The sequence below is a fragment of the Rhamphochromis longiceps genome, linkage group LG12 (assembly GCF_057381845.1).
Source record: "Rhamphochromis longiceps isolate RC_006_pf linkage group LG12, R_longiceps_female_GT1.1, whole genome shotgun sequence".
NCBI lineage: Eukaryota > Metazoa > Chordata > Actinopteri > Cichliformes > Cichlidae > Rhamphochromis > Rhamphochromis longiceps.
Window position 1 is genome coordinate 23,694,387 of NC_140568.1, and position 12,257 is coordinate 23,706,643.

At 42.8% G+C, this 12,257-nt stretch overlaps 1 protein-coding gene across 1 annotated transcript; it reads right to left on the reverse strand.

Moving 5' to 3' along the window:
* Window positions 1-1,533: 1,533 nt before the first annotated feature.
* On the reverse strand, window positions 1,534-12,124 carry nr2f1a (nuclear receptor subfamily 2, group F, member 1a). Its single transcript, XM_085425262.1, has 3 exons — window positions 10,798-12,124; window positions 8,824-9,351; window positions 1,534-4,835 (listed from the first exon to the last, which is right to left on the reverse strand). Exons 1-3 carry the CDS (start codon window positions 11,225-11,227, stop codon window positions 4,561-4,563), a joined length of 1,233 nt encoding a protein of 410 aa, XP_085281388.1. The 5' UTR covers window positions 11,228-12,124; the 3' UTR covers window positions 1,534-4,560.
* Window positions 12,125-12,257: the final 133 nt, after the last annotated feature.

A 12,257-nucleotide genomic window follows, 5' to 3' on the forward strand; every position in this document is an offset into this window, starting at 1 on the left:
ACACCTCACAATTATACGTGAAAATCCGAACATTTGCCTACAAGCGCAGATGACACAGTCTTGACAAACACTGGAGCGCACACGCGCGTGCGTGCAAGCAGGGAGGCGCCCCCTTCTGTCACATTCACAACTAGGCATACTCTATACCCCGAAGGGCTGGATTTGATCCATGGCTTAAAGGTTGCCTATGTGGTCTGCGGACAGATCTCAGAGCAACACACTGTAATCACACGATATGCCCCTCTCCACTGACCGTGCACTCTGAACACAGCTAGAATCTCGGACTGTTTGCAGAGATACAGCAAACATGTCACGGGAATCATTTTCATTTCGGACATTCGTCCTCACTGCGTGCTCTCAGCCATTTTGCAAGTTTATTTCAATGTGCCTGGTAGACCCGGTGAAGCACTTGTTGTCCCGTGTTGTCGCCATTTTTTATGCACGAGACAGTGTGAGAAATAAGCCGTGTCACACTTCAGAGTCTTCTCCCCCACCCCCACCCCAAATCTCCCACCAGTACGAGCAGCCGCTGTTTTAGAAATTGTTACTGTCTCAAACAACAGTATTTGTCAAATGTGACCGGGAGAAGCCGGGCTACTATAAGTGAAATGTAGTGACGTGTGACGCCAATAGGACATTTCCACTGCTGCATAAAACCACTGGTTTGCATTGAGGGTTTTGGAGAAATAGGCTCGCTGACAACTTAGGATAATAAATGTTTCGCTTTCAGACAGATATCTCAAACGTGAAATCGCACCCAGCTGCTTGTGTAAAGCAAACAAATAGCCCCCCGTGTTAGGAGTCCTCCACTTGTGGTTTGATGAATGAAACCAGACAAAGGTAAATGGTTATTTAACTCATTTCGTAGTAACACTTTGGTAACCGGAGTTTCCGAAATTACAGAGACACAAATGGAGCTTAAAGTGTACAACACATCTATCTCCTTTACCCAACGCAGCTAGGGTCTAATCTGACGGTGCGTTTAGTTTTCTCTTATTGCTCCTTTATGCTTTTCATTTTTTTAAACTTTCATTTAATTAATACTAATGCTGTCATCACATCAGGACATAAGACATTTGGTGATAAACGGCTGATTGTAAAATAAAGAAAACATTACTGTTGTTTAACGCGTATTATCTTAGTAATTGAAGTGTTACGTAATATACTAAATTAAGCCTCTGTCAAAAATGGGTCCACTGCGTAAATACAAAATATCATTTTTCCAAGAGTCCTCATGTGTTTTGCTTCGCACTGCCTATACAGAAACGTTAATTGGGAACACATGCCACCATTTTATCTGTTTTTGAACTGTTGCTTTATATAGCCTGCAGTGTAACAATTGTATAACAGAATGCTCTCAGCAAGAGGATAAAAGATAGTCACTCTAGAGGGATTTTGAATACATTATGTGGAGACAACCAGCTGAAAGCTGCGTTTATTAACCCAGCAAACCGTTTAGACCAGAGCTACATAAAACAAAAGCATTCTGAACTGCTTTGATGACCACGGAGGAGCCACATTCGTTTTCTTTAAAAAAAATTAAAATAAAATGTAAAAATAAATCTCACGCACAGTCCGACATCCAGGAAATCCTCTGGATTATTCGGAAAACGCACAAACAAAGACGCAAACAAATAAAATCACACACACACACACACACACACACACACACACACACACACACACACACACACACACACACACACACACACACACCAAAAATCAAAATGGGCTAAATATTACTAGCGCGTCAAGGTGTGTTTCTAAGGTTGCTGTTTTTGCTGGTTACGTGTCGCTGTTTTTATTTTTCATTTATTTAACTGCCTTAAAAATCGAATTCTGTCTCCACCCTAAAATGAAAAGCCCCATCAGCTGATTTTTCTACAATTTTCACCTAAACTAATACTCTAGAAGTATCACATCCACAACACGGAACCAGCATCCAAACTGAAGAGCATTTATCTCTGTACAGTGTTTCAGGTAACAACACAGCGCATGGCCCAGTGACAGGTCGAGTTCGAGAAACAGGCATGAGCCATAATACAAACAAAATAGATTTTCTGCTGGAGAACAACGGATAAAAACCTAAATGAAAACCTTCCTAGAATTCCTACATTGGCAACAACTAATGAATAGTCTAATACTGAAGCCTTTGAGCGAAGCAAGCAAGAAAAACCAAATAAACCACTGACACGAGCACCCCTCCCCCCAACTCCTATAAGGTAGATAACATATGGCAATATCAAATCCAGGCATTTTAACGTGCTACATGCAGTTCAGCTCCTGTTCTACTGCCCCTCATCACTGCCAGTCAGCAGATGAAGATGTGGACAATATGGCAGACGAGCAACACGTCTGATGATGAAGGGTGGTGGTGATGATGGGCTGGTGGGGATAACAGGCAAATTTAATAATTGTCACACCAAAACCCCATTTTCTCCCTCATAACGCCGTCCAACTTATCACGTTTTATCACTCTGGGTGTTAGTGTAATGCAGTATTGCCAGTGTGGGTAGAGCCAGGTAAATAACCGGGCTTCCTTTGTCATTTGGGGAGGATATGGAGACAAAAAAGCGAGAGAGAACGCTTGTGAGAAACAGGCCAATGCAAGGACACCAACTGTAGGTAGCCCATCTAACACATTGAAGACTTATCGATGGACTCATTACACCCTGAGTGCATAAGGCAAACCAAGGCTACATATCTTTGCGTCTTTCTAGTTTCGCTCATGGACGCACGCGTGCGCGTGCGCGCGCGCGCACACACACACACACACACACACACACACACACACACACACACACACACACACACACACACACAGATATACACTTGACTTCTTCCTGACGCGTTTCTTCTCTCGTTTGTCTCAGCACTGGCTCCAATAGTCTCTCTACCCCCCCTCTCTCTTTCTTTCTCTTCCTCCCTCCCTCCTTTCTCCTCTCTATTCCCACACAATGCATCACACTCGGTGTTCCTATCGACTGGCTTACATGCTGTAAAATACATTTTCCAGATTGATCACGCATATCACAGCAGCTTTGCAGCGGGGCCTAACCCTTTTGCCAAATGACGCCCACATCAATATTGAGGCAAGCACTATCAAGGCAGGGTTTTTAAGAACGGGGTAGATGGGGAATATTGTTTGGTTTGTGGAGAATCACCTTGATTAAGCCACGGGAGGAAGGACAGAGGTGGCTCTGTGTGGTGCGCAGGCTTCCCTTGCTGTCTGGGAAAAATATTAAACATTAATGCGCTCACAGGCTAGCAGAGAGCTCACGGCTGTAGTTCCGCACGTATAGTCTCCCTTCCGTTGCATCCGCACTGCCAGTTATGTCAGTGGGTCGGTTAAAAATGTAAGGCATGCGTCCTTTTGTGTAATTACCACACTAAATTCGTGCATCATCTCGTTTTCACTGTCAGACAAAATAGAGGAGAAAAGTATTTTGTGTTTCTGACTCAGTAAATGAAGGGATATCTTGCTGGTTTTTTCTCTTATAGAATCTAGCAGCGCACAGAGATAACATATTCCCCCAGATGGTATAAAATAAGCCACAGCATCTTGACATTTGCTTGTAGGAAAACGCTTGAGAAGGAGACATCGTTGCCTATTTCTTTTTTAATAGTACAGTCACCATCACACAACTTCATCAACCGACCCTTCTGCAAAAAGCTGCATCATGGAGTAAGCAAATTGAAGGCAACAACCAATAAAATTCAAGAAACAATGAAAATTTTCAAGACGAAACAAACAAAATGTATTTGAAATGATATATTAAAAGTGCTTTTGATTTTCATGTCTCTCCTCTGTGACTGATGATCGACTCCACACGCACTTATGGTCCGGGTAAAGGCGCCCCAGACGTCCTGGAGTAAAAATGTCAGTAAAAATGTCCTGGAGGTCAGTTTGCTGCTGTTGCAGGTCCATCGTATCAATTGGGAAAAAGTTCAACCATCAGTGGTGATATTGTCATAGCGATTAGACTGTTTCTTATTTGTCTAAATTTCTTTATTTTTCTGTTTTTAAATTCTCACTTCAATTTTAATTCTTGGAGAACATAGCTTCGACAACATATATCGCACTCATTATAAGAAGCAAAAAGGTTATATCAAAAAATTATTAGTATAGAATCACAGAAACCCTGGTTTAGAACCAGAAATAATACAAAACAGAGAGGTACATAGACACAGGACAATTCTTATAATTGCTTGGAAACATTATTTTCCTGCTAAGTCTTGATTCTTTTTTCTTACTGCGCATATGATGTTTTTCATTTTATTTGTATTTTTTACAAAAAAGTAAAATAAAGACTAGTATTTTACAAAATGAAGAGTTTTGTTCTTGAAGATGAGAGTGGATTTACACAGGTGTAAAGTCCAGTTCCAATATTTTTCTGTACATAATGTATTCCATCACAGTCCCAGAAGACAGAAAAAAAGTAATGTCTTCCAAGTTTCTCAGAAAAGGTCCTATATATAGTCTTCTTGAAGGAGGATGGGGTGAGGGGTGCTGAATTTTGGTCCTTTTTTCCTTTCTTTTTTTCCACTTTCATATAAGGATCATTGGATGGACATGTAAGGCCAGTTGAAGCTGCTCCCGGATAATAGCATATCCCTGATGAGGGTTTCAATAGGAGTTTTACCTACCAAACGCACGAAGAACAGCTGCTCGATTACCGAAGAGGAGACGGTGCGCAGAGAGGGCAGCCGCAGCAGCAGCTTCCCAAAGCGGCTGGGCTGGTTCGGGTACTGGCTCCTCACATACTCCTCCAGGGCGCACTGGGATTTCTCCTGTAGACTCTCGATGTGAGCAGCGTCCGACAGGCCGCAAGCGTCTGAGAAAGACACACACACGCACACACACACAAGCACACAATACACTGTGGTTAGAGTCCTTATTTTTTTTAGCCCCGGGCTAAAAAACGTTGTGGAAAAAAGTGCCTGAATCTGATATCGAGGAACAAAGTCAAAAAATAACTGAAAATCTATGATTAAAATTATATTCCAAACTATGTCAGGCCGCCAAGCTTGGAGAGAAACACACAGGCGAAAGAAAGAGTGTTCTCAAACCCACGTAGGCCTACATTTTCTTTTACAAATTATTTTTAAAGGCGCACAAATCAATTTATATTGCCGATATATTCGCTGACATTTTCTCCACAGAGTACTGAACACAAAGGCACATGGTTACTTTTTACCCCAAGTGGGCTTTGGCAAGTGCACACCTTACCATACCTAATTCGTGTCCCGCAAAAGCGCTCTGGTTATCATTCAACACCCGCCATTATGTGTTATTGACAATGTGGAATGAACAAACATGCTGCCCAAACATGCTACATCACACTGAGCGAGTGGGACTGTTATAGCCCAGAGAACAAACAGGGGACTTGCTGCTGCAGTAGGGGATGCACAATTCGGAGGACGATGTCGCTACCTTTCTTTGAACCAGTCAACCGGAATATATTTCTAAATGTCATTAAACCTATTGCAGACATATAGAGTAAGAAGTGGCGGGCAACATGGCAAAAGACGAAGGGTTGGCTACAGGGCTAAAGGCCCCTGCTCTTAATGTCTGGGCTCTGGGGATTCAAGTATATGGAAACATAAACGGCACTGATGAATCTGAAATTACACTAGATGTAATGTGACCTAATTACTCTGTAGTAAGCTGCTAAGTGATTTCGCCGCTCTTCTCTCCATAGACCACTCTTGGCCTGTTTTTCGATGGAGCCTATAGGACAGGGCCCTAAAAGCAATCAAATTTATTAGAGGAGGTGAAGTCAATAGTCACACAGAAGCGACATAAAATGTCAGAAAATGAGTCTGTGCACAACGTAGGCGAGACGTGTTAGGTGGTAACTGGTGGGATATGCAGCCACGCTTCAGTACAGACAAAGGCAAATAAGGCTTGAATCAGTCTTATTAGTGTCTTATACGTTTTAATCGCTTGTTAAAAAATCTGATTTTTTTCACAATCCGGGCATGCGTATTGCGCTGCTTATAAACGTCTGTAAACGCAAACAGCGTAACCGCTCTCATATATATCCCACATGAAGGCTAGGTTGTCCTTAAAAGATCTCGTAGAAAGCCGTGCTTTTGTGGAAACTACTAAAGAATGAGAGCTTTAGTTTTAAGCACTATATATTTAGCGCTGGAAGACACTTTTAAGCCTATTCTTAATTTCTCAGTGTTATAATTCACTATGGCCAGACACAATAACCTTATGAACCCGAGGCCAACGCTGAGATCTCGGGGTGATTTACTGTGACCCTTGTCCGGCCGGTCAAAGCACCATGTATGCAAATCCCCTTGGATTAACGCTGAGTGTCCCTTTTAAAATCTACAGCAATCAATGCGGCTGAAGTTAATTACATTAGGAAATATCTAGTAAAATCCAGTGCTTGGCATGAATTTTGCAATGCAGCCATATAAGGTGTTCAAAGCATTGCGGAAAATATGTTTCATATGAACGTATGCGTGGAGAGAAAGCCGGTCAAAGACACCCCATAGCTCCCCATAAGGCCCTGTCTGCAGCACTGCACCCCATAACCTCAATAGAGTGGGACACAGGAAAAGATAGCTTCCAGATACACAAACGACTATTTCACTGAGTTAGCAAAGGCACACACACACACCACAGTGTGCACATGTGGATAAGGAGTTAATGCAAGACAATGATCCTGAACTCTTACGGAATAGTTTAGCCTGACCACTATTATTTATGCATCAAATACTGACAAGTCGAGCGTTATTAAAGGAAAACAATCCACGCTGATCTTGGCAAAGTGCCACATGACTTTCTATAGCCGACACCAGTTGTAGCCTATCAAACTAACTAAATGATCTGTTAGAAAACATGGAGGATGTTAATGTGTGTATGGAGTTTCTCTGGGTAATCTGGGGTGAATTACTGAAACGCTGTGCACTAAAAGGATATAGTCAGCTATGTCACTGCACAAACCTACATTACAGGATGTGTGGGCTAATATTGAGCAAAGCGAATCTAAAAGGCTGTGATATTACCTAAAACGGTAACAGAGACCAAATACGTATTGTTTGTCTTAAACATATATTTACTTCCCAGTGGGCCACCAAAAATTGGCGTATCAAATTAACCAAACTGTCAAAGCCCCAAACTGAAGTAGTTATTATGACTTCTGAAACTAAAAATATAAACAATTACTAAGTTCTCCAAGTGTAGGAAAACCTATGTGGTAATGTTTTCACCAAAGAGGAAAAGTAAAAGTTGACGGCGGTTTCGTAGCTGGAATACAAACTCTGTGCTCCTTTTGTTTAACTTTAGTGAGCACTGAACTTTTTGGGATAATTTAAATCCTCATAATACACACTGTGAGATATTTTAATATGATGTGCGAAAATTTTGTGAAAACATAATAAAAAAAATAATTGAAAGTAATATATGATAATAAAATAATAAAGTAATGTAATTAAATATAAAAGAACAGAATACAGCCATAATATAATTTAATATGGAAACAGTAAAGGTAATATACGTGTGAAGTTTTAGCTCTCTCAGCGAAGATAATTTAATAATAAATAGGCCTAATTATCACTGAAACACACTGAAAGACAAGTGTAACCCCTTTCACATTAAAATGTTATGCCGCTTTCTAGGGATAATGAATGTGCCAATTATTTTTATATAAAGCCAAATCTGAAAAGCACAGCAAAACTGAATATTTTATTATGAGCATGCGCAATTATAGATAATATGTAACTTAAATGCAGAATTTTGGGACGGGCCAAGCGTGAGAAAATGAGGTCAAAACTTTGAGGTAAGTTCACAAAGTACTTTGAGGCCTGCAAGCGAGTTTAGACTTTCCTTTTCCTTCCCATAATCAACAGACTCCCCTGACATAACAGGCCTACCGCCAGCAAGCCTACACAGCTAACTCCAAAATACCATCCAAATTGTGCATCGAGCATAAATAAGGACCTTTATAACCTCGCCCCAGTCGGCCGTCAATTAAACAATGACCTACGCAAGTTTTTTTTTTTAAAGACAGAAAAAAAGAAAAGCTGATTACTTTTTCAAAGCTGTGCAATGAAACAAACCATTAATAACTAAGAAAATTAATAGATCGGCTCTAAGCAATCAACAAACAGTCTAAGCAGCAGGGCTACTCTAGGTCCTACAGAAGCGATCCACTGACACAGCCTACTAGTCAACTTTCATCAGCTTTTTTGTTCTCAATCTGCTAAGGATTCTGCAACCCCCCCCCCCCCCCCCCCCCCTCCAACTCCAAGACATGTGTTTGCACACGAAAAGCAAGGATAAAAGCACGCACCGACACTCATAAGTGCATCAGCTGTCATATATCACCCGGTGATAGACTATTTAATCTTTACGCTCAATTATTTGACACCTGTTCCAAAATTTATGGAGGCGAACAATTTCAGCCTCGGCTCAGACATGTTCAGAAAACTTTAAACTCAACAATTATAAAATATTTACACATGAGAATGTTAATTATCTCCTTTTTAAAAAAGCACTGGGAGTGAGTGATGCACTTGAAAAACTTGATGCGCTTACTCAATCTGGATTTGTTTACACGTCTTATACTGCGGCTACAGCTGACATGGAATTGCATGTAAGTGGATATGTAGCAAGCTGTTGACAAAATAGCTTTCATCGGCAACACAAACATCTCGTAATCTCAGATTTGTGACCAGCCTAAACCTGACAGCCATATTATTGATGTCACAGCACTTCGCTTTAAGGAGCATGCACCCACTGACATTACTGGAACTAGGCCTCATTTGATTTTAGGCATGTTTTTGTGTGACATGTGGGACACTCACCTGATGTAAAAAGCACGATGGCTTTGAGGCAGCTATACTCTGCCGAGTCTACGTGCAGGGTCTTAAGCTTCTCCACTTGCTCCTGGAAGATCCGGATGTGATCCATGAAAGCCACGACGCGGTCCGCAGACATCGGGGAGGCGTGGAGGCCCGCCGCGGCAAGCAGAGGGGCAACATGCAGAGGCATGGAACACTGGGCTGCGTTAAGCACAAACAACTCGCTCCACGTCAGCCTGAGAAGGGACACCTGGTCGGTGATCTGGAGGTCGGGAAAGAAAGGGATGTTTCTCGCCCACTCCACGGCGCTGAAGAGCAATCGAGCCGCCAGCTCGCAGATGTTCTCGATACCCATGATATTGTTGGGCTGCATGCACTGGCTCCCGTACCGGGACGTCGGGTAAGGCTCGGCCCGCAGCAATAACGAGATGTATCCGGACAGATAGCAATGGCCATTCAGAGGGTCCCCGTTCGTCAGTGCGTACTGGCCTGGGTTGGGCTGGGTTGGAGGCATTCGTCCTCGCTGAACCGCTGACAAAAAGAAAGAAACAAAGAGGAAATGTGCATCCAGAACTGATAAAGATTGTTCATGAGTAGTACAACCATGATGCAAGCTGCAGCTTGTGTGCTTCTTCTCAGTGAAAGAAAAAGAAAAAAGAAAAAAAGGCATGCACTGAAATAAAAAATTCAGCACGCTTTTCAAAACATATTGACTACTGTGCCCTGATCGTAAGACTGTAATATTTCACAGAAAATTATTCTATCAGAACAGATATGCTATGTCCCTCGTTCCTCACACTGCATTTGTATTTAGGGATGCAAAGTATATGAGGTTGAATGCAAATGAAAAATATATTCCCTTTTACACACAGCACACACACACACACACACACACACGCGCACACACACATGTATATTTCTTATCTAAAAGTAGATTTGACAATTTTGCTCCCTTTGATGTTTTGAGGCGTAATTGCATGGCACTTTTGCACTGTTGTTACGTGGGGTCGTGTTTTGGAAAATAATTTTTAAAAGCGGCCAAACGTGTTCGAAATACGATTGATAATTACTGCTAAATGCAGGCACATTTGCACGTTTTGCCCACATCAAGCGCTCAGCTAGGATTAAAAGGAATCCGGCAATTGTTTAATATTAAAAAATAAATAAAAAATTAATGCAAGTCGGTGTACATTATGCATGGGCTCGTAGTGTGTACTGCAAATAATAGGCTTAAACGGAGGGATGTCTACATAAATTGGAATCAAACACCTGACATAGAGAGCAAAGTTATAAGGCCTGTAATGCACCAAGCTAAACAAGGAGCCACGAACAACTTCAGCGACATTATTTAGTGTGTTTGAGCTGTCTAGTCAGCATAAGGAGCCAGAGAGACGTGGGTTTGTACTGTGTTCGCCTCACATTCACGGAAACTCGGGCTACAAATCCTACTGTACAATTATAAATTAGTAAGCTGCAGATACTTGATGGTAGGGACTATTAGCCTTGCACACTGTACACAGACACACACATACACATACTGTACACACTCACTGTACACACACACGCACACATACAGAGACAAACATAACAGGCACACACACATACACACATAGAAATCGGTCCTCTGGTCTAAAAGCTATACATAAAATGGGCTTGCTCGACTTTACGCCTTTGCTCGCAAAGAACTCAGTTTAGCCTGCAAAGAAAAACACAAAATAAAGAGGGTCAGCTGGACGAGTCGCTTTGTTCAGGCGACCTGCATTCACAAGCATAGCTGCTGTGGCTGCACTGGCCTTTTTTTTAACCCCTCTCTCAGACTAACCATTCATACAAACATCCCTCTCAAACATGGATGGAGACTGCAGTATGCCCAGCCATATAGCCTGTGACCTTAATGCAACATGGCAGCTCTGTTATTCTGCTACTAGGATGATGCGTAATCATGAGTTGGCTTAAAAAAATTATATATATATTCACCTTCCCGCCGCATCCCCACTTTTAAACACTTCTTCAGCCGACAGTATTGGCACTGATTTCGGTGGTGCTGGTCAATGGGACAGTTCCTATTGGCACGACATGAGTATGTTAAGTTCCTCCGTACACTCCTCTTGAAGAAACTTTTGCATCCCTCGCAGGTGAATTGGCCATAGTGTTTGCCGCTCGATTTGTCTCCGCAAACCACACATTCAATATGCTGCTGACTCTGTCCAGAATTTTGACTCCCCTTGTCCCCGGCCGTTCCCGGCGTGGACGGGGGTCCCGGCTGGCTGGGGGTCTGCGGAGTGTGCGGCGCCGCCGATGCCGCCTGCTGCTGCTCCCTTGCCGGCTGCGCTGCTGGGTTGGGGCCGCTCGGAGGTCCGGCCACGTCTTCCTGCGGATCTCGCCAAACGCTAACTACCATTGCCATATCTCGGCCCCGGAAAGTGCTATAAAGCGAAATGATCGCCGATGTTTATGAAGCGTAGAAGAGAAAAATGAGATCTCAAAAGACGGGGCAGTGCAAAGTCAAATCGGAGCACGCAATCTCATATGGTGTGAGAAGGAGAGTACAACGCGATCAATACATTCAAAATTCAGGAGTGCGATTGAATAGGCACCCGATCAGGATATGCAAGTATCGGGAGGCCAGTTCCAAGGTAAATTGCAGTCAGCCATTCAGGAATCCCTAATCTTGTAGGAAAACCCGAGTCCAGACGTAACAAATTGCAGTTTGATATAAAATAGCCACAAAGGGAAGGCAGGAGCGATTCACATGGACGCAGGAACGAGTGGAGAAAAAAAGAAGCTTTTGCTGGAAGGACACGCGATCCAAAGTGCTGCGGAGATAAATTCCTTTTTCTTTTCTTCCCCGTGCTCCTTTACACTCCCGTCTTCGTCGTATAGGAGGGGAGGAAAAACTGAAGAGCTGGATTTTTACATCTATAGTCTTAAATAAACCTCATCATCTCGCCAGGCAGCGAAAGAAAACCGTTTCGCCGAATGAAGTGCCCATGTATAGTTTCACCTCTCTCCAGCAGGAGGAATGGAGATACGAAGAGAAAAGATAAAAAAAAGAAGAGGAAAAACACCAACAACTGATAGAATATGCAAGAAGAAGGAGAGACCCAAAAAATGAATGCGCTTAAACGGGAGGACCAGCAGAGCAATGTTTCCGAAACGGGGGATCTGCGCGAATGTCTGTATATAGTGAACTTTGACACTACTATTGAAACTGACACGTTTCTATGGAGATCGCTGCGCCTTATATGGTGCTCATGTCAAGGAGCCAAGAGAGGGGCTGCTGGAGACTGATAATCAAAGGCGACTGACTGGCCAGAGCCCTGCATAGAGGAGGAGGAGAGGAGGAGAAGGGGGGAGGGAGGGGGGGGGAGGGAGAGAGAAAATGGGAGGCTAAGGTTATAGCCAAGCCCTCTCTTTCTCTCTATTGGTTAGAGTCC